General features: G+C 37.6%; 1 protein-coding gene and 1 pseudogene across 2 annotated transcripts; one reads left to right on the forward strand and one right to left on the reverse strand.

The window, feature by feature from the left end:
- Positions 1–595: 595 nt before the first annotated feature.
- LOC149046175 (fibroblast growth factor receptor 3-like) lies at positions 596–19,691 on the forward strand. The gene is made up of 20 exons (XM_089206023.1): positions 596–979; positions 1,283–1,574; positions 3,230–3,412; positions 4,128–4,397; positions 5,189–5,512; positions 8,969–9,232; positions 9,368–9,649; positions 10,947–11,195; positions 11,676–11,921; positions 12,183–12,305; positions 12,669–12,678; positions 13,228–13,418; positions 14,168–14,284; positions 14,708–14,892; positions 16,496–16,615; positions 17,052–17,128; positions 17,261–17,301; positions 17,566–17,662; positions 18,089–18,185; positions 18,651–19,691. Exons 1-20 carry the CDS (start codon positions 596–598, stop codon positions 18,801–18,803), a joined length of 3,705 nt encoding a protein of 1,234 aa, XP_089062149.1. The 3' UTR covers positions 18,804–19,691.
- Positions 19,691–22,194, reverse strand: LOC149046176 (uncharacterized; annotated as a pseudogene). Its single transcript, XR_016186499.1, has 4 exons — positions 22,059–22,194; positions 21,589–21,768; positions 20,016–20,210; positions 19,691–19,829 (listed from the first exon to the last, which is right to left on the reverse strand). The product of XR_016186499.1 is annotated as an uncharacterized LOC149046176 (transcript).
- Between the last annotated feature and the right edge of the window lie 1,475 nt (positions 22,195–23,669).

Raw genomic sequence — 23,669 nt, forward strand, 5'->3', positions numbered from 1 at the left:
CAAAGAACATGACACTTGTGCATGTAGTTTGATGCAAGACCGCTACCACCTCTGAGTAAAAATGTCACTAACAAACCAAACCTCCATTTCAACGTAAGAAACGCTGCACATACTGCCGCCGGGCGATGATCGTTAGGCGTGAACGCGGAAGAATTTATCAAGGGTAAGTTTCTCTTCGGTCTCAACTAATCCTTCTGTCGCTTCCAAGAAGACATATTTCACAGACATGGCCAACGGAAACCGGATGATACCCCTTTCACCCCGGCTTTCGTGGTGAATCAAGTAATATCGTTTGAGGCGGCATAACATACAAACAAGCTTTTGGCTAATTCCACCACAGAAGAACAAGTTCACTCTCCCACTTCCACGACAGCGCACAAATAGGTCAAAAAAATATACCCTTATTCTTGAGATCATCTCCGATGACCACAATGTTCACATCATGGGATCACTACAGATAGACTAAGCAACCATTTGGCATATCCTCTGCATCCAAAGGATGGCAGCGCCAAATTCATATGGTGCTTGATGGCCTCCTAGGCTTTAGCATCGCCGAAGGCATCTTAATCCCTGGCTGCGGCGACAATGACGTCCAATGGACCACGACCGCATCCTTATCGCCGTGCTTGAGGGATTTGAACAATGTCATGTCAAGCTGAATGTCAACAAGGTGAAATTCCTTATTTGTAAAGCCACCTTCATGAGCCATGTTACCACTATGGATGGCCTCCAGCCCAACCCTGTCACAATTAAAGCTATAATCGCCATGCCCACTCCAAACGAAAGCCAAGCAGTGCACCAATTCTTAGGGGCTATTAATTACCTGGTAAAATTCTGCTCCCAACTTAGCAGCGTCACACAACTTCAATGCAACCTCAGCAAAAAGGACATGCCGTCCCTATTGTCAACAAGGCACCAGCAAACCTTTGATTCAGCAAAAGTCCTAGCCACCTCTGCAGCATGCCTGGCATACTTTGATGTAACTTCAAGTGGACACCTCAGACTATGGCCAAGGAGCTGCCCTCTAACAACCCATCAAACCAGACAATAGCAGCGCCCTTGACGAGTCTTCTCTACGATCAATTGCGTACAGCAAAAGGCCTAACCACTACCGAGAAGCGCTATGCACAAATCGAAAAGGAGTGCCTGGCCAATCCAATACAGAGTCTACACAGACTACCAACCACTTCAGTCGATCTTCAAGAAGGACCTCACCTTAGCGCCTAAATTTCTGCAGAGGATTTTGCTTCTCCTACAGCGTTACGACTTTACTGTTGTGTAGAGAAAAGGTTCTCTCTTGCATTTAGCAGACACCGTATCCAGAGCCCCATGTCAAGACGAAGTCGTCAATCCATTCATGTCGGACACCTTCCATATGTTTCACGTTCATCTTGCTCGCTTGGACCCCACCTCAGCGGCCCTCATCGATATCACTCGCGAGCAACTACGCAATGCCACATCATCATGCACTTGCTGCAGCATTAACCCCTCAACGGTTCGCGAAGAACTCAGCATTGTAAATGCTATTCTTCTGAAGTCTACTCGCGCCATCGTCCCTACCTCTCTCAGACCAAGTATGCTGAGCAAAGTGGCGGCCTGCTTTCCCAGTGTGGAAAGCAAGCTGCCACTGATCATACTATCCCCTCCTGTCCTTACACGACCTTGGTAGTTCATCTCGCAAGATCTCTTTGAGTTCCAACAAAAGCAGTACCTAGTCACCGTAGACCATTACAGTGATTTCTATGAGTTGGAACAGCTGATAAACACTCAATCCACCACCATAGTCATGCTCACCAAAGCCCACTTTGCCTGCCACTGCATGCCAGTAAGTTGTTTAACAGACAATGACCCGAAAGCCAAAGAAGTTTAATAACAACGAACTTTACTAGAAAGTGTGTTAACAGAGTATAACCTCACAAGAGCACTCCATATCCTCAGTGCCTTCCTTTTGGAACATTTTTCTTCTTTTTCTTCTTATTATCTTGTTATTATTGAACAATGGGTCACATTAATTTTTTCTTGGACTTCGGAGACACTATTTGTTTGTATTTGCATATCTCTCTCTCTATATCACTCGCGCATGATTGCATCACATTCTAAAGTTCCCGTATCAACACGTGCTCGGGGGTGTGAATAAACTAGTTCATAATGTCTGCCCACGTGTTTACTCATCATCAATCTAGATAGTATACTGCTTAACAAGCACACCTATATTTTCCACCTGTTTTATTTGCAAGTGTATAAATAAGCTCTTTAAAGTCAGAAATCTCATTCCTTTATTTGGCTATTTTGTCACTGTTATTTTTTATAATGTTCGCCGGGTGCTTTCCTTTGAGCGGTTGCCTATTCACATGTTTTTTCTCGTGATATGTCGTTTTCGTGTTCTTCACCAAGACTTTGTGTTAGGTATTCCGGTAGAGAATTGTCAAAGGCGGAAATTGGTGCAACTGTTTATAGTGGCTACAACAATATCGACGGTTTACTCTCTATGGGTCTCTTCAGTTGTTGTTTGAAGATGGTGTTGCAGTAACAAGGTCTTTCAGGGAAAGGTAGAGTGGTGTTCTCAGTTCCGTTCCCGAGTGGAAATTGTTTCTGTGCCCTTTTTATACGTAGATCGTTAGGCTTGAGGATCGAGTTTCCATTATACCTATTGGTCCTTGATGTTGGTCAGGGAACCAATAAGGAGCAGGCCATCTTACCCGATCCGAAGGTGAGAGTGAGTTTTTAGGAAGGCCTTTTCTGCTGCATAATTCGCTGGAAAAGCTACCAAGACTCATAATTGAAATTTGTTACGGTTTCCCGTAGTGTTTGTTTCCGTTCCTCCTAAAAAGGAGGGGCTTAAAATGTTGTTTTTAAGCTAAAGTTTATGTATTGTGCATTTGTACATTAACTGATCATGCACTCCAGAGTGTTTGCACATAAAGGACGGGGTCTGTCTGGAAACTATTAACATGGGAATAAAGGTAAAGACAGACCGGCACGGACTCCCATCGAATTATGGCCTTCAAATTATGTTTTTGCTCTTATAAGCGTGTCTCGATACGTTTATTGCAAACCCTACGGCATCGCGCCAAATACCAACTTAATGAGATGACCGTAACCAACTGTTGACATAAACATTCAAATTAATTATAGAGAAAGGTAGAAAGATAAACTGCACCACTTTCCTACGTACTTTATTTCGTTAAATGATCCAAATATGTCGTTTATCAAATGTTTTTGTTTACAGCATTGTCAGTGGATGGTGGCTGGAGTGAGTGGAACTCCTGGAGTATTTGTACCAAGACAGTTGGTGGTATACAAACAAGAAAGAGAGAATGCACCAACCCAGAACCAGGACGTTGTGGGAAACACTGCGATGGGACCGGAGCAATGTTGAGAGTATGTAGCAACATGTCCAGTTGCCAAGAAGGTAACAGACAAATTGTAGCCTTTCTGATTTCAGTTGATGAAAACTTCTTTGTTAAAACAAAACTGAACAAATTCAGGAATAAAAGCTAGAATAACAACAAATGAATGTAACTGCTGAGTTTGAACTTTAATCACATAATCATCCAGGCGAAGTATGTGAAATGCACAATTTATCAAAAGTCAGGAGTTCATTATAAGACAGTAATCCTTCATAAATGGACAAAGTCTGTACATGTACGGAATTCACCATGCTTTCTTGAAAGAAATAAAACAAATCTCCACTATCATTACCACTAAAATATAGATACTAAAAGATTGCCCCAAGCTTTCCCTGATATTTGTGGTTGCTCTGTAAGAAGTCTGCTCTATCTGCGCAATGGCGATTACGAATTTCGTTGGACTGCCCGTAAGCAATATCTTTTTAGCCAATCCGGTAATGCTAACTATCATCTAATGATAAGAAACATGTTCAAAAATGCAAGGGCCTCAGTTACTATATAACGTTTTGGTATTGACCTGCTGGCAAAGAAAATCATGTTAGCTAAACAGGAAATTCTTCCACCATAAACTGAAAAGAAATCTTTCAACGATGCAAGGACTACTGTTACTAAGTAATTATATGGGGGCATCATCAACACAATAATTTACCTATGCTGGAGTAGTTCATGTTGTTTATCGTTATCCTTATTTATCAATTTTTTTTTGGATATTTGAAGAATTTCCCCTGCGTTTTGAAACAGAGAAGAACCCATCTGTCGGTACAATGGAGATATTCTCAAACAGCAGCTGGAAAAAGCTTTGTACCAGTCAATGGGATGAAGCAGATGAAAATTCAACCTGCATGGCCATGGGCTACTATAACAACGGTGCTAATGACACATGGTACGCAGAACGTGGCAATGCTACAGAGATGTCCACCCACTACAACTGCACCATTCCCACCAGATGTCAAAACGACTCGGAAAAGAAACAACAATTTTGCAAAGGTAATAATGAATTGCACTCAAGTAATATCCACATGATCTCCAGAGATGGTAACTTGATAGATTTACTTACACTTCAGATTGAAAACTTTTCCGAGATCAATGATTGTTCATCTTCGGGTGTCTTTTACGTTCTAAAAAGGTGTCTATTGCGAAAAATCTTGCGGGTTTCTACTGTTTACACCCTAAGACGATTATAGTTGAATTACTGCCGAAAGAAGAACCTAGCTGCGCAGTTATGCATTTGGGTTTCATGAACTTCATAACCTCCAAACCCTTCACCAAGTCTCCTTAAAACTATTGCATCCTTCTAGTTTCCTTTTTCTCTCTCTTTCGTGCAACTAGGGAATTTCACAATTTTTCACTCTACTTATACTCAACTAAACGCCTTTTTCTTGATTATTCCGTGGGAAATGCTTTGAAATTACTTTCTAGTTTAAAATGTAAATCACCCTTTTGTGTTCTCCGAAAGCAAAACGTTTTCAGGAAAAGAAAACACGTCTTGAATGTTCCAAAATTATTGAAAAAACATCTACTTCTACAATTTAAAACGCAGTCACAAATCAATGCAAAAGAGGTTTGTCGTAAAACATTGCAGCAAGGAAACCACATCGTGACAACGAACGATGCGGCCAACTTTCGAATACTGAATAATTTGCACCCAGAATTTCCCTTAAAACAAAACACTTAGACTGGCATGAACTATTTATCATTTCGTGATTTATAGGCATTTTTGATTCTTGATAATTAGTGTTTTCTATCTTAACGGATTGAACTTTTTGTAATTTCATAAGTTCCTGTTCGCTTGAATGGCGCAAATGTGGAGTATGGAGGAAGAGTGGAAGTGTTTTACAAGGGGAAATGGGCAAAGATATGTAGGAATAAATGGGACTTTGACGACGTCAAAGTTATTTGTCGTCAACTTGGCTTTGAAGAGGCTTTGGCGGAATTTATCGGGTCAGACGTAGAGGCTGAGGGAATACCTTTTGCAATGTCCGATGTCTCTTGCACCGGAGAGGAGTTTGAACTTGCATTATGCGATCGCATTGATGGAAAGTTAAATATTCCACCTCAATGTCAATCGGATGACAAGGGTTCTCAAGCGTTGTGTCAACCAAGTAAGCAACTAAATTTTTAGGTGTGATTAGTTATGCTAGTTTTCGTGGTTGTCAATCTTCTTCCCATTGACCTTCTAAAGTGGAGGGAAATCAGAGTAAATTGAATACACAGATGACCAGAAGACCATTTCTCAAAACATTCTGCTGAAGTGTAACTCGCGGACAAGCATATAACTGTTCGCAGATTTAAAATTTATATTTTACATTTCGCATATTTTGTAGCCCAATATATCCTAATAATTGTGGTGTAGTTTTTTGTGAAAATGCATTTCAGTTCTCGAGAAATAAATTTTTTCGTTCGACCGCTCAAATATGCACATTTTCACCCTAAATATTACCCGAGTTGTGTGACTTCATGTAACGAATTTACTTGACCTCCGATATTTCTGTCAACATAATCTTTTGTTTTATCATCTAAACTTAATCCCCTGTCATTATTGAAGCTGGCAAAAAAATATGTACTTTTTGGTGAATATTATTGTCCGACATACTTTTCCTATGTCGAAAAGTAGCACCAAAACAAAGACAGTTTTAACAATGACCGATATGACAGATTCTACTGAGCTTCAAGCTTTTAAAAGGCAAATGGATGGTTATAAAGTTACTGTAAAAATTTCCTTGTGTATTTATGTTGTTCTATTGTGAGACGAACTCAAAGTCCGGCACTAAATTTAGGGTGTGTTTACATTGAGGTGGGGGACCTCAAGTCGCCTGTCCCGATAATTTCTTATTTTATTTTGATCATGTTTACATGATAGGTGGGGTGACCCGCCTAGGCGGGTTGCCCGGTCTGCCAGGTAGGGTAACCCTGTCAGCCGGGGTGACAATTTGGCATGTAAATGTCTCAAGGTGGGGTAACCCGCCTAGCCGGGGTTGCGTTCATGACAAAAAGCGTGTATCACAGATAGTACGCAAGACTTCTGGAAAATTCATGATACCATCTTGTGCAAAATTACGGTCAATACCCACCCTGTCAGCACCTAACAACCCGCCTTTAACTGCTACGCTGCTACTGAAACAACGATTAGTGGCCACAAAAGTGACATTCAAATATTGTCAATTCAACATAAAAAAAATCTTCATACAGGGTAAATATCCATTTGTGTTGGGATCAATTATTGCGTGACTAGCTTATGATATAAATGGGGTAGGGGAAAACACAACTTAAAACCTGGCCTCCTGGCAAGAAGTAATACCCAAGCGTAATATAATAACCGAAACAGCTTATTGGTCTTATAAAATCATAAATAAACAAGGTAAGAGTGTTATGTTAGATTTTTTTACAAATTGTAGTGATTTATGCCAATAAACGGCGGCGAAAAGTAAGCAAATTTTGCCGGACTTTGAGTTCGTGTCACGATAGAACAACACAAAAACACAAGGAAATTTTTACAGTAATTTTATAACCATCCTTTTTAACTCGTGAATTGTGCGCATGCGCAAGAGCGAGTTGTAGATATGATGTACAGAATGGCACTCGCTCGCTCGCTCGCTCGATTGGTCGATTCCTGTAAACTTTTTTTCGATTTTAGGCTTTTGAGTGCATTTGATAGTTTTTGGCGAGTAATAAACAAACGAAATGGCGACCTTTGTTGCTAAGAATAGGGGTGGGGTGAAAAAGAAGCCAATGAAAATCTAAAAAGAGTTTATATTTTTCGTTTTAGTTTCAACAAGCGGCGCCAGCGACTAGTAGGCGTGCGAGGATTCACACTGAAATAAGAGAACAACCTTCGTTTTTTACAAAATTGTAATTTACAATCCTTGAACTTGAAAACAATCCGAAGATTCATTAAAAAAATATCACTTACTCCGAAGCGCTCGGAGTTTACAGGTTTTCAAAAGCTCTTCTGTTATGGCGTGAGATTGGGACAAAATCGATCATTACATTTCGTATCGTGTGTTTTTTCTGTATGAATCAACAAAAGGTGCCGGCGACTGACGAGATTACAGGTTAACACGAAAATCAAATAACACCTAAACAAATAATTTTGGCTACCGATTTTCAGTGAATTTTTAAAGAACAATTTTCTTTTAAGTTCCAAGACAGTTTGAAGATTCAAAATAAATATTACGTACTAAAATGCGAAAGTTATACACCACAGAATTGATAAATAGCCTGAAATGAAATTCTATCTTGTTCTTGATTATGCGTTGCCTAGCACGTGACCAAAATCTACCCAAGCGGAAATCCAAAATGACGGTGGCAGTCTGGGCTTAGTTATATCACTCAAAACTCGTTCCCGTTTAACTCATTTGATAAAGAAGGAATCATTAATGTTTCCATTAAGACAGCATTGCCTTGATTTTCCAATATTTACAATGATAGACAGTAATTTTCACTTTTCACCCACATTTACTTCCAACCTTTTCTTTTGAACCAGAAACAAAAACGATATATGTTTAAAACACATGACATCATTCACCTTTGTCAAATGTAATAGCTTGATCATTTCAATTGTAATGCCTTCTTATCCCAACGTTACTTTGTTTCATTGCTACATTAGCGAACACTGAACTACTGCTCGTACTCTAAATATGACAATCAACCACAAAATTCCCTAAACCAGATAACATTAAACATAATCCAAAAAATCATGTAAATCATCTGTCAATTCACGAGTTTGCTCACAGAGCACTTTGATTTTTTTTGTAGAAGCTCAGTAGATTCTATCATATCGGTCATTGTTTAAACTGTCTTTGTTTTGGTGCTACTTTTCGACATAGAGGAAGTATGTCGGACAAAAATATTCACCAAAAAATAAATATTTTTTTGCTAGCTTTAATAATGAGAGGATTAAGTTAAGATGATAAAACAAAGGATTTTGTCGACAGAAATATCGGAGGTCAAATAAATTATTTACGTGAGGGCAATATTCACGGTGAAAATTTGCATATTTGAGCGGTTGAACGAAAAAAAAAATTTCTCGAAAACTAAAATATATTTTCACAAAGAAACTACACCACAATTATTAGGACACATTGTCTACAAAATAAGAAAGTTGGAGTGAAAGGAAATTTTGGGTGACTTGCCGTTGCTTGTCTGATGCATGTTGACATTAGCTCTTAAGAAACTTACCTTCCTTTTAGATGATTCAGCTTGGCCTTGAGGTGAAATGACGTTAGTTAGGGTGTACACGACTTTCATGAATGTAATATGACTGCTCATAAAATCACTTGACTTCAGTTAAGGGTTACCTGATTTTTTTTAATGGGTGACATAACCATTTTTGGATGCGATATAAAGGTTACATTACTTTAATAATGGCTGATATGACTTTGTTTGGAGTAATGTAACTTAGTTTTCAGTACGATAAAGTTAAAAAATTTCTCAAGTTAAGCTTTAGTACAGGTAAATATATTCAATTTTTCTATCTCTTCTTGTAGTCACTGTGTTAATTACACAAAATTTGACTTATTTTGACAACACCTTCCACACCGGACCATTTTTTTTTGCAGAGAACAAGAATGTGTTGAAAGGCGTTGAACTCTATTTTGATATTGGCAGCAGAGAAAAGCTTCATTGCTCTATAAACAATAAAACCAATCACGCTAGATGGGTCATCAATGGGCGAAAGCTTGAAATAACAAACTCTACTTCTCAAAGGATCAGGGCTGGAGACAATGGTGATCTGTTCATTGATGATGTACAGCTGTCTGATGGAGGAATATATGAATGCCAGAGATTGGAATATGTTCAATATAACATTGTCTACATTAATGGTATGAAAAAACAAATCTTCTTATATTGTAGAAATAGGCTTAACATGCATGACAATGTCATGTAAGACAAGTACACCTCTGACCTTTCAAAAGTGTAGCTACGATATTAGTACTTTTCATTACTCCTTTCAACAGCAAGATTTACTGAAAAGACGTTGGACCAACAAACCTTTATTGCGTACGAGTCTGGCATTATAAGCTGTAGTGCTGATGGAAAACCAAATCCCCAGATTTCTTGGAGTAAGAAAGGAGGAAAGCCCTTAGACCCGAAACGATTCACTCCATTATCCAGTGGCAGCCTGCGTATTGGTCCTGTAAAGCCTAAAGACAATGGAACATTCACTTGTACCATGAAACAAACTAAAGGAGCAAAGAGGGTTACAAGCAAAGATAAAGACATACTAGTGAGAGTTATAGGTGAGGGACCAATGAAATAATATATAGAAGGTCATAAATTCAGGTCTTCAAATGTGATTAATTTAATTTACTCAATTTCAAAACCTTTTCGGTGTTCATATTCGCAGCTATGTGAGGCGACATTTTATCGTGAATATGTTCGTTTGTTTTAGTTGTTTGAAAGTAGGGTGTCATGTTAAAAAAATTATACTTAGGTTATTTGTCTAGGTGTAGTTCCTCGTCATAACTCAAATTAAGTGCCCTTTGATAAAGTTTATAGTTTCTTTTCAAACTGGTAATGTGCCTTAGTCGACTTCGGTTGGTCGTAGTGACAAATTCACTTTCTGAATGCAGTATAATCGTTTGTCTGGCCATTAAGTCACTTTGGATATGGATCGCGACTTTTTGACGGCATATTGTGTCTTCTTCGTGCTATAAGGTTGGTAGATATGCATGACCTTATGAAACTCTCTGTTTGGCTGTGATTGGCTGGAATCCCACACAGGCTTCGATTGGCACACTTTGACCAAGTGTTCTTCCGAAGTCCGCTGTCGCAAAGTTATCCTGTTTTTGTGTTTCTTGTGGTCAGCATCCATGTTTCTGGGATGTCTGCCTCAATGTCCAATTTATGTCCTAACAGGCAAAGTCTTATATGGATGGCCTCTTTTACCCTGCATTTATAATAATAGGATCACTTTCAATGAACTCTACTTCAGTCCAGAGGAGGTGGTTTCCAGGTGTCTTCTGAAACTCCAAAGGCCTGTCTTGGCATGTCGTTTCTCGATCTGCGATATTGCTCGTTTAACCTCACTTCCATAGGTCTGCCTGTTCCGCTGATGTAAACTTTGCCGTACCTACATGGAATCTTGTAAACCACGGGCTCTTGTTTTAAAGATGCAGCGCCATGGATGGCGGGTGTATTGTTACTATCTGTAACATCAGTGAAGTGAATGGCATGCTTTCGGTTCTTCAAATGCTGTGGGAAGCTATCAGCGTTTTCGCGAACCAAGATTGTGAATGGGTCATATACATAGCGTTTCCAGATCCTTCGCTGGTAAGATGATAAGGTTATCGATTGCTCCTATGACTCTTTATGTGGAGATTAGCAATAACGGCGGACACCAGACTCCCCATGGCTGCGCCCTCAATACGAAGTTCGAAAGGTTCGCGATCTGACAAACGATTATACTTCATACTAAGCGCTACTAGTACTGTCATCATCAAATATTCATTAAGTTACGTCGTCTAATGTATTCAGTGTAAATGATATAGGAATACATCCGATTTTCCAAGAAAATGTTATTAATTTACCTTTTAGTTCGACCAAAAGTGGATATTTCTGGAGCAAGCGATCGCATCATAGAAGGAAGCAGTGTAAACTTGACGTGTAAAGTTGTGGCGGGTCGGCCTGAACCACAGATCACCTGGTTCAAGAATAATACATTGCAAGGACAGAGTTTGTCTCTCTTCTTTTCTGAGATAAAAAAGGAGGACGAAGGGCGGTACACTTGTAAGGCAGAGAATGAAGCAGGCATTTCTACCAAAGACATTGACATTTCTGTAAAGGGTGTGTTTGTAAAGCTCACAACTGTATTATAAATCAGTCATGCAATTGATATGTCTACAGAGTGTGGATCAATAGTCAGTGGGCCCGACTCTAGATTAAGGTGTCTGGGTCTGAGCTAAGGATAAGGTAATTGTGGAAAACTATCAGAAAAATTAAAAAATGCAAGGGCTTTCAGCTATTATCTACGACTGATTCACCAGTGAGGACCAGGTTAGTTATTCATTGCGAAGAACTGGAAAGTCTTTACAATTGTTCCTTTGTTCCCACTCTTACAATTTGATGATTTCATGGCTAAGTTAGTAATATAGCCTGACTGACATGGTTTTTGGAAGGATTTGTTTGATATGATCAAAAAGTGGTTCATTTTCTTCCTCTTCTTCTTTTTTGTTATTTATTATTTTTTCTTTTTGCGGGTGGGTGGGGGGGGGGGGCTGGGTGGTTTCTAATTTTGTAATTTGTGTTTACACCCTTACTTTGCAGTTCCACCTCGTGTTAGTAATGAGTCAAGAAATCTCATCATTTCATTGGACTCCACATTTACAAAAGAGTGTTATTTGAGAGGTGATCCACAAGTATCTGTCAACTGGACCAAGGATGGAGTGCTACTTAGTAAAAACAACACCTTGGTTATTAGACAAGTGACGTTTGAAGATAAAGGCTATTATGAATGTACTGCTAGAAATGATTATGGCGAAGCAAAATCTTCCTTCTGGATCGATGTCACAGGTAAATCCTATATTGTAGATTATGTCATTAATCAAACTTTTAACTTGACAAAGCGTTTGGTTTTGAAGTTTAAGCCAAATTTAAATAGAACTGTTTTTGTGATTAGCAAAACAATAAATGTAACTTGGAAAAAAGACGAAGACTCACCATCCGAAAGAGCAAAGACTGATACACCATTATGGTGTAAAACTTGAATTTTGTTAGTACTTTTACTACCGTCGAGATTTGTCTAATGGCCATATATTTATCTTACACAATCAGCTAAGCAAGTGCCCCGAGCTATGCAAAGTTTCAACACTTCGTGGTATTACATTGGTGGATCGGTGGTGGTAGCAATTGTCATTTCGCTAATTGTCTGGTATTTCTGCAAGCGTCGAAGGACGGGTGACGTCAACTTTTCCGTGTTATTTCAGATTTCTTTGTCTGAAAGTAAAAGAAGGAAATGTTTAAACTTATTTAACATGTCTGCTGGGAGGGATGGGGAACACTGAGCTAGAGTCTAAGAGTAGAGATATTTTTATATGAATTACTCGCGTCCGGCCAAAAAATGCTAATTGTAGAGTTTTTTCACATCTGTATATGTTTTGATAACAATTATAAACTCAGCAAATATCAAGTCACTCCTAATTTGTGCAAATTCAAATTATACTGCCATTACACAGAAATTTTATTAGAATATTCGATTTAATGAATTAATGCAAAGCTTTACCTTCTTTATCCCCTTTAATTCATCATTTGGAATTGCAGCTATGGCTCTGTAAGTCAACTATTTTAACTTTTATTCATCAAATTCATCGAAAAAAGAAAAAAAAACTACACCATTACCATGATGACGCAGTGCCTTTACTTTTATCGTGCTTATCGCGTTTATGATGCATTATTAACATTCATAAAGTGTTGTTAGAATCCGCTTCATTAGTTCCTTTGTTTAATTTCTTAATCTCATTAGTATCTTCCATCTATTTCCGGTTAGATTAATTCATAGATTAATTACTTTAAAAAAAAATGAAATGCGCGGAAAATTTCTGATTTTAAAACTAACTGTTTCTTGTTTAATTTTAACAAACGACGAAAGTAATGTTGAACTTCATCCGATTGACAAAGTGTACTTAAATAACAATAATTACTAATATGTTTTGTAAAAATCTATGCTCCTGGTTTTGTAAAAACATTGTTTTCTCACTATCGGGAAGAGAGATTATCTCGCCAATCAAGTTATCCCGCTAAATCAATTTTTTTACCCTCTGATTTCTCTTTTCTTTTTTTTTTAACCTGAAAGTATACAAAGTTGATTTCCTATATTTAGTCCTGATCAAGAGCAGGCAATTCAGATGGAGCCATTGAATGCAGAGGTAGATGAGTGGGAGGTTACGGTGAACCGTGTCCTGCTACAAGATGTCATTGGACGAGGGGCGTTCGGAGCCGTGTGGAGAGCTCTCCTGAGTTCACCAAATGGACAACCTGGAAATCGGACAGTCGCTGCTAAATGTTTCACGTGTAAGCCTCCTTAAATGTGTTCTATTGATAAATATGTTGATCTCAGGGGTGGTTATAAAAATGTTTTATTTGGGGAGGGGGTGGGGGAGGGAAGGGGTGGTCTAAAATTACTTCCCGACCAACGCACGACCCCCTCTTCTTCACTCAAGGCTACGCGCGGGAAACAAAAAGAGAAGGCGGGGGGAGGAGCAAACAAACAAAGAAGATAATAAACCAGTTTGCTGCAATAATTCTTGTTTCCAACAAGTAGTGTAAAAGGTCACAATGCGCAACATTCCCCCCCCCCCCCGGGGGGTGTTGCAAATACGTTGGTTCCTTCCTCTTGATCCGCTGCTGAATCCAGTAGGCTTTTTTTTCCTTCCTTTGGACCTATTCCCCTTATTAGTGACTGATTATCCCGGGTTGAAGGAGGCAGTCTAACAGACTGACTACACGATGCTTTTCGCTGTCAAAAGACATTTACCGAACCAAAGTCAAGCATCTGCATTGATAGTAAAACTAAAGAAAGCAAGAACTATTGATAGGATTCAAACCTCAACTGGTTTCGATTCGGCCTTTGTACTCACAGTCAACTCAGCCGTGGCTGAGGTCAGAGAGTTGGGCAATCTGCTAGCTGCGAAAATTATCATTCAAACGGTAATAGGAAGATGCGAGGTTTGTAACTCCTCCGGATTCTTTCTGGCTTGAACTTGCGTGGAACAAATGCATTAATCAGAATGTGTCTGAATTAATTTATACTTTTGTTGTAGCCACTGCTGGAGAGGAAGGAAGGATATGTCTGATGAGGGAAATTGAGCTGGGGAAACTTATCGGTGAAAACGTTCCGCCAAACATTGTAAAGTTCATGGGCTGTGTTACGAAAGAAAGTAAGTACTAAGCGTACAGCATCTTTTCTAGGTATATGTTATTAACGATGGTACAAATGCTGAATAAACCCTCTCAGGACCTCTTAACATAAGTTCCGTAAATAAAATGTTAATGGAACGAAGTTTCTTTTTTTTTTTTTGGCAACTAGACTGTTTTTCTCCAAGAGCATGAATCCATCGGCAGTTTACTAAGATCTCGATCGGATAGCCTGAAATCTCGTTAAATGGGCTAACCGGCTTTTTAACCTATGGCAAATTTTTAAAAGTAAATTTTGATGAGGGTTGATAACGAAAAATGAGTCCTTCGTGTAGGCTAAACTGCTTATGAAGAAAGTCATCGGGAAATTTTTTTTTTTTATATATACAGTAAGGAGCCTTGACGTGGGGTTTATTTACTTTTTCTTTTGTTTTACGTCACTTAAGTTCACCCAATACTCATCATGGAGTACATGCCATGCGGTGACCTGCTTGGTTACCTGAGAAAATGCCGAGGGGTGAGGGATCGGTATTATCTTGGTGAGGGAAGAGCCCAGGATTTGACCAACTACGATCTTGTGATGTTTGCCAAACAAATCGCCGCCGGCATGGTGTTCCTTGGAACGCGAGGGGTAAGTAGATTACTTTTCACGTGTCAATTCTAACTCAGAAAAATCTTTCAGAGATTTAAACTTTTTATTTTTCAATAGCTCGGATTTTGGCCAACATATTTGAGTCCTTTTGAATTTAGATAAAACCTCTAAGACCTTTTTTAGCCATGATGCTTTTTGTTGACATTATCAGGTCACAGTATATGTCAACAAAATAAGTCAAAAGCTATGATTATCTGGAATGGTATAAAATTAAGCTTATGTAGCTGTCAAAGATCGAGTATGCGCTGATGCTTCATTTTTGCTGTTCGAAAGTAGAGTGAATAATATATATATATATATACACATACATAAGTATGTATATATATATATATATATATATATCTGAAAGTTGGACAAATCAATAAGACAACTTTTCTCTGACTCTGAGTTTCACACTTACGCGATCATCAGACAAAAAGTGGTGTGAATAATATATATATATAATATACATAATATATAATACATATACATACATATATATATATATATACATACATACATACATATACATATACATATACATATACATACATACATACATATATAATATATATACATACATATAATACATATATATAATATATATATATATTATATACATATATATATATAATATACATATATATATATATATATGAAAGTTGGACAATCCATAAGATATAACTTTTCTGCGACTCTGAGTTTCACACTTACGCGATCATCAGACAGATCAAGATCTGTAAACTCGTAAAGTTATGTCCTATTGATTTGTCCAACTTTCAGATATTCCGCGCTTTGCGAACGCATCGAGCGCCATACCGCAAGGATAGACTACAATCAAGGTTTATTATATATATATATATATATATATATATATATATATATATATATGAGGGTTGACCTTATCACTGAGACATAACTTTCTGTGACCCAGAGTTCAAAAATCTGTCTAATGTCGCGTAAGCGTGAAACTCAGAGTCACAGAAAAGTTAAGTCTTATTGATTAGTTCAACCTTCAGATATACCCACGCTCTGCGAACGCATCGAGCACCATGCCGCAAAGATAGACTATGAAAAATATTTATATATATATATATATATATATATAACTAACTGCATATATATATATATATATATATATATATATATATATATATATATATATATATATTCATGTACAAACCTTATTGCGACACTTAAAAAAAGGAATAAAGGGAAAAATGGAACTCCCTAGAAATCTGTAAAAGGAAACTAAGGTAAAGAGAGAACCATCTGTGTTTTTCTTTTTTGGAACACAACGGGTCTTCTGTTGGTTTACCATTTCTAGATTTCATTTTATTATCATAATTATTATGATTATTAGCATAGTTATTCATGTTATCATTATTATTGTTATCACTAACGTTATTTTCGCTGTTGTAAAATTTTCTTTTTAATAAAAAAAATAGAAATCTTGGTTTTGTCAGCATTAAATCATTATATGGGGCCGACTAAGTTTGAGCCCTTTTTTCGTTCGAATATACTCAGACGTTTGATTCACCGCTGCACTATATAAACCTATCGTTTCTTAGCTTTTATATTCTGGCTCCTTATCTTCTGATAGATTATCCATCGTGACCTGGCGGCTCGAAACGTTCTCCTTGACAAAAACTATGTTTGCAAAGTGACAGACTTTGGTATGGCATATCAAAGCTTCAAGTATGGCCATGGAAATGCCAAAAAGGTAGAAAACATTTTTTTGTTGCTTCAGTGCGGGGTTTTTCTGGAAAAAAGTTGTAAGCGTTAGCATATTCTCTGCACAATGTTAATGTACCTCGACTACCAACAGGGTTTCATAGCTCACTTTGAATTAAAAGAAAGAAACAAAACAAAACAGAGGTAGAAATAAACAGAATGAATACTCTGGCCTGGGCATCGGGATATGTCAATTTCATTAACGTTTTTTGTAAAGTCTCGCGAAAGGAGTTACATTTTCTGTTTTCCATGACAGCTTTACGAAGGCTAACATTAGATTGACCTATAAGGGAACCAGAAATTTAGCTTTCTTTTCTCATTGAAACATATTTACATTATGCAGCTTCATAATTTTTTAAAGATGGCTTTGAAAAAAAAAAGGACATAAGTTTTGTACGGCAAACGTTTATTGGTTGTTTCTCCAGGGATGTTTGCCAATCAAATGGACTGCACCAGAGATTCTGCTGGGAGAACTTGCTGGACTTTCTACCTTGAGTGATGTGTATGTATAGATATGTATATTACTCCACCAAACTAACGAAATTAATATCTTTGGATTTTTCCTTATCAATTCACGTTCAAAATTCACTCAGCGATTAATTGTAGAATATTTCTGATTATATGCTCTTGCCAGGTGGTCCTATGGAATCGTTCTGTATGAGATAGTTACCCTTGGTAAGCCAAGCTATGTTCAGTCAATACATTTAACGCTTAGAACAGCAATGCGCAAGCGCTATAGAAGTGATGCTATTTTAATTACTATTATTTTAATAAAGATTTGTTTTTACTTACTCCTTGGCCATTCATCACTGTAAAATTCTTTAAGCTAATTCTTTAGTTCTTACGTAATGTTCCTTCCTGTAACTTAGTTGTGACACGGTCTCTGTAGAGTTGATAAATTAAGAAATGTGACATGCATTTGTCCTTATCCTTTGACAGGAGGAATTCCGTACGACGGATGGTCAGAAGGTATGGTGGTTGCAGAGGTCACCAAGGGATATCAGATGCCAAAGCCCGATCATGTTGATAACAAACTGTGAGTTGCACTTTTTTAGCATAATACCAACGTGTTCCTAAAAATAACCTAAGATCCAAGACGACATATTTTACCGTTCTCATTGCTGAAATCTTTGCAATAAAGCAACTGAACTACAATCATATCAGTAGGTTTCCGTTATGTGAATGTGAACCAGGAGCATACCGTATTCAGCGAGATGCGGTGTGGACAATTATGACATTAAAATGTATTTGAAAAACATCAGAGCGAGTGTAGTAGTGTGATATGTTCAACGTCCCAGAACATGCCTAAACCATTGCCTATACTATTTTCAATAAAAGGACAAACCTTAACCATTGCCTATACTATTTTTAATCAAAGATTCCAGTAGGAGGACCTTACTGGTATTCTTTACACAATCCATAAAAAGGTAGTTAAGAGTATACCATGATTGTTAAATTTCAGGTATGATATCATAAAAAGGTGCTGGAACCGTAACCCTGACTTCCGTCCTCCTTTTGAAAGCCTGCGACAAAGAATGGACAAATACATTCGTGAAGAGGTTTGTTTCTAGAATTGACAACTTCCTCATATTTTTTGCTTTTTAAAGACTCGAAAGCTTTTCAAACTTCTTACCTTGCCCCATGTGTTGGGAGCAATACTTAGTAGCTTTGGTTTTATTTCCGGTCGCTTTATAAAAGTTTCAGCTGAGACCATTCATACTTCTGGTAAGAGACATTTTCCAGCCCGTCAGGCCATTTACGGGCATTTCAACTCGCTGGCTCCTTCTGATATTTATGGCGGTTGTTATCGTCCTCAGGGCATAAATCTGGTCAGTTCTACCCACCTACTTGCAACTTCTCTATTTTCAGAGAGGAAATAGGAAACTCACTTAGTATATCCGCGACTTTAAACCAAAGAGATTCTCAGTACGCCGGGGAAGTGATCGCACTTTTAAGCTTGACTTTCCAGTGTTTTAGCGCTCTGCAGCTAATGTATTACCCTCATTTGTTACTTTTTTCCTAAGACGTACGTGGAACTTCTTAACTTGGGCGCTTATGACAAGGCAAAATACTCCAGGGTTGAAGATCTCGGAAATGAAGACGCAGGACCAAGTGAAGAAGTTGCAAAGACGGCCTCTGCTAAGAGATTGGGAAAATGGGCCAGTGACCGTCGTTAGGGTACATAATCGTTCCTTCTCAGTGCTAAACTAAGTCAGTGTAGGTTTGTGTTAGTTAAATTTCTCTCCATATAAGTATTAGAAGAATATGGGAAAGCTTTGTCATTGATTAACAAAATGATAATAATAAAAGCACAAAAAAAACAATGAATTAATTCTCAAAGAATGCTAATAATAAATAATTTAATCGGTTTCAGAATAAGGAAAATTGGATAGATATGAATTAAACTTCCGTTATCGATAAAATCAGAAGAGAAAGAAAGTAAGAAACAAAAAACAACCAACTTGAAAAATAGCTCGTTTATGCAGATAGCTGTACTTTGCAAACTTTTCATTGTTGTATTGAGAAACCATTTCGTAAATTTGTTTGTGGCAGACCTAGTAAGAGATCTCCTGAAATTTGCTAATATTTTGTAGTTCGGTAATGAATTAGTCGTGTGGTATTAATTAGCACTGAGGTATCACTTAACGAAGTATCTTCTTTAAATTAGATATTGCATCACTTCTGGTGATTTGTTCAACTTTCAAGTTACTTTTATTTGAAAACAAGCGATTGCATTGTTATTGACATTTAACATTTTGCTCTTAGTATCAAAGGCTTTTGTCATAAACGGAGAGAACCGTCTTAATAGAGTGTGAGTTAATCAAATTAATAATTTTCTTAAGTGTATTCGATTTGTATGAGAAATTAAACGCCATTTAAAGGGTGCGTACGGTGGTAAACGGAAACAATTTTGCTATGGCAAAATGGAATGCTTGTTTAAAAACTTGACGAAATGAGAGCACGTATGAGCGTTTAATTTTTGTCACAATTTCCAAACACAATAAGTTGTATCGAACATAATGTAAAACACTCTATTTGATATCTGCAATAAAAAGACTAGAGGCTTATCTTATGACTATTTATTGATTACCAAGTCAATTTAGATTGTAACTATTCCGTAAAATAGACATTCCTCGGGAATCTTTCCTTCTTTGATTAGTTTATTTAACCTTTCGGCCAATGGATGAGCCCTCTCTACGCATCTGTGGAGCCCAACAAAGAAAAAACAGTTAGATTAAATTTTACCTCGGGCAATTGTAACCTTTTACAGACTATATTTAGTAAGGTATTGTGGGCTGTCAGTAGAACTGTGCCCTGTGATAATGAAACACATGCACTCATCCAATGCGGGTATAACAAAAGCAACAAAGTTCATTGGTAAAACTTACACAGTACAGGATATCAGATCATCAGCTGTAAGATCCTCAGTGTCGTCTTCGTCATTTGAGGTAGGGACTTCGCTTTTCCCGCCTTCGAACTCAACAGAACCGCGTTCTATTATTTCTCCACCGCAGTCTTCCTCTTCCAAGTCAGCTGGGAAAGCTGTAGCTGATGGACTACCGATATCAAAGTCATCACTTTCACTGTAAATGAAAAACACTAGGTCGCCTAGATCCTAAAATTTTCTTGAAGTAGTTTCTTAGTCAATGTATCCTAGTGGCCATCTGCTACGTTATGAAACTGATTTGTTGACTGATCAAGTCGTTAATCTTCGCAGGTTCATGGTTTACTTATTATATAGCACTGTATAAAAGAACACGTTGCATTGAACTCTTGAGAGCATCTGGTAAATAGATGTTTATTGACTTTTATTTCCTAGACATTTCACATTTAATTAAAAACTATTCGCTGTAATACGTCGTCTAGTCGATAATTGTTACGGGAAAATTTACTGATTTTCCCGTGTGTGTTATTCGGTACATATTCATTCGTAAACTTTCACATTTTACCATTTCAAGTCCTTTCATTTCAATAAATTAAAAAATACATAAAAAACCACAGTAGCTTTTGAATAGATTTTTGTTGTTACTCGCTTTCATCATATGCACCTGCTTGTCGGCACTTTTGTCATTTATTACATGGTTTTTTTAGGTAAATATAAGTGTTAATGGTCTTTCTGGAAACATTGGTTTTCATGGTAGATAGCAGCTGAGTTTATACTCGTAAATCTAATTTCTTTTCATGCAATGGTTTCCAAACCAATCTTGTATAAATAAGCAGAAACTTTTAATTGCTTTTCCGTTTTTTTATTTCCTGAGCTGCGCTACTGCAATTAAGATAGGTATTTTTTTCTATATCAGAGTTGTAAATTCGCACCTAGGTTTCCTACTTTAATGGCCTAGAGTTTATTGCATCCGTCTTTTTAATTTTGAGATTCTTTCCGTCGTAGAAACAGATGGAATAATTAAGTAGTTTTCGTTTAACTTCAAAGAGATATTTTTTCCGCTCCTTTGTGTCCTTATTCAAATATTGCGATTTGTGTAACAATAGCGCTTTACACCAGTTACTTCTTAAGCAAGTACCTTGTACAGCTTTGATGATTACAAACTAGAGTATGCTAGAGGTCATGTCGCTTGTTGGCCTGACCTAGAATAAAAGTACTGTGGAACCAAAGATTGTCTTATCCTTGACGTCCGTATAAGCTCGCTCGAAGTAGATCTCCGTGTACCAGGAAATCGTGACGAGTTTCCGTTCTCGCTGCCGAGTAGTCTCTACAGAGTTATTTCCCCCAGTTGTTATTGTGCCGTCCGCGAAGATTCAGTCCTCCAGTTTTCCAGTTTGGGCGAGAAAACGTATAGTCACATAATCAAAAACTATCAAGGTTTACCAAAGCTAGCTTATTCGCCCTTCTCTGAACAGTTCGTAGGTGTAGCAATAAGCAATCACATCCAGGAAATAAACAAACGACTGTGACATAAACTAACGTACACTGTAACAAAAGTCATAGAATAGCGACATTACTTCTCAGAAACAATTGCGTCCGCGCAGTCATATTGATCCTGTTCATCGTCATTTGATACGGTCAGAATAAGCCTGTAGGTTCAGGTAAACATTTTGCAGCTTCTTTGGTAAAGAAGTTCTCTAACATTTTTACTCCCTTAACTCCGGCTCCTCTCTTTTTTTGACATGCATTGAAGTGGGCTATAACAACAAAAGAAAAAGACAGTTTACAAACACATGCGTACATACAACTAAACTTTTAAGCTTCAATATAAAAGTAACAATTTAAAATAAATATCCGCTGTTTTACAGGATTGCTGAGTGGGACACCGTGTATGGTGTTACCTCATTGAAGTCGGATCACGTGGAAATTCTGACACTATAACCTGATTAAAGGACGTTATTAAATTTATAATAAAAGTTCTTAAAGGTAAATTAAAAGCGATTATTTAGCAAAGCGCAATTACTGTCGTTGTCACAAAAATACTTACTTGTTTTGAAAAATGATATTTTTGCTGCCGTCTTTCTGTCAAGTTGAACGGAGTACGACTTGCAGCAAAGACCGTATTTGATTTTTGCCTCATTGATGGCTGTCGAACCTTCAAGTTTCTCAAGCTCTGAAACAAATTATAAGAAAAATACAGAAGGAGTAACTGGCCTTTTTAATATAACTATATGTGCATAACTCCAATATGCTTTTTTACTTCAGGTGTAAGACATTTTTGTTAAAACAGGCTAAAATGAAAACACAACGATATATATCTTGAAGACATTTTAGTGTGCAGTATCGCCGTATATTTCTAAGAGTCTTACAGTATTATTAGTCGACGTGCTGTGTTTTTAGATACGACATTGGCTCTTTCCACCCGGCGAATTAGATGCTGAGGGTAACTCTGAGATGAACGAGGAAATCCTAGTAGTTCCTTCATGCTAAGAAATCTGACATAAGCATACGTATGGTGGGAACAGAACTCGAACGCAGAATTTTCCTTTTACATGGAATGCTATAAAAGCCTCATATTTCACTGCTACGAGAAATTCAGCCACGTGAAAATTAATAATTAAAGGAAATCCCCAAATCCTTGATCAAAGACAGGTTTGTACTTTTATAGAGTTCTGGCCGTTTTCTTCGCTTATACTGAAATATTTGCCGAAGCTATCGTTATATTAAATTTTAATATACTGTACGTGCATTTAGCGCACGTAGCTCACTCTGTTGACGATCGGTTCGCACAGCTATCGCATTATCTTCTTTAAGTTTCTTCACAAGCGCTCTATCCTCTTTTGCATCTTGACGTGATTTCCTTTTAGTTAATGATTTCTATTCTTCCTTTGGGTTCTGGGGGTTGCTTCTTTTGACATTGTCATCTTGTCGTTTAACCACCACGACAGGGTTCTTCCCCCAGTGAATGACAGACTGTATCACATGAACTGAAAAAAAGATGATTGAATTTTGGTCAGAATTGTATGAATTAAGGTGACCCGCGTTGTTTGCCAGCTCGACTGCACAGCACTTATCGCCTTTGTTCTTTGATCAATCGGGCACTGAGCGTTTTTTAAAATTACATCGATACATTTTGCTGCATCGATTTCCTGGGCGTTTTGTCCGGTATTGTGCAGCGTCCAATAACTTAACGTGACTTTTCTAGTACATAATCCAGCAAAAACGTGCATTAAAAATGTTATACGACTAGGTTTTTTACAGAATTCGATACAGAAATTACAAAACTCCAGAGCATAATCGGTTCTTGACTGGCGATAGCGAAAGTATTACCATGTGCCTGCTGGCAGCAACTTCTAAATAAAGCAAATCTGAGCAATTGTATACACACATATTGTCCATTTTTATTAAAATTACGGATTTCTTACCGTTTAGCTCGCTTTCCCCATCTGAGCCAAGCAAGAAGGGCAATTCCAGCTCCATTTGCTGCTGTGTTGTTATGGCGTAATTCTCCGCTTTGCCATTGATTTTCGTCAGGCGGTAAAATTTCAGGTCAAATGACCCCAAGCCGAACTTTTGAGTTTGCTCGTTGAGCCCAAGAAACTCGATAATATTTTTTTGGAACGACGAAAATAATTTATTCTCTTCCGCGACTTTAACC

Source organism: Pocillopora damicornis, chromosome 5 (assembly GCF_964200805.1).
Source record: "Pocillopora damicornis chromosome 5, jaPocDami1.2, whole genome shotgun sequence".
Classification (NCBI taxonomy): domain Eukaryota; kingdom Metazoa; phylum Cnidaria; class Anthozoa; order Scleractinia; family Pocilloporidae; genus Pocillopora; species Pocillopora damicornis.

Bases quoted from the DNA above. Each gene is read 5' to 3' on its own strand.
- LOC149046175 (XM_089206023.1), top strand. From the start codon at position 596: ATGGACCACGACCGCATCCTTATCGCCGTGCTTGAGGGATTTGAACAA. The intron at 5,513-8,968 runs GTAAGCAACTAA...TTTTTTTTGCAG, and splicing joins TCAAGCGTTGTGTCAACCAA to AGAACAAGAATGTGTTGAAA. The intron at 16,616-17,051 runs GTAGAAAACATT...TTGTTTCTCCAG, and splicing joins GCCATGGAAATGCCAAAAAG to GGATGTTTGCCAATCAAATG.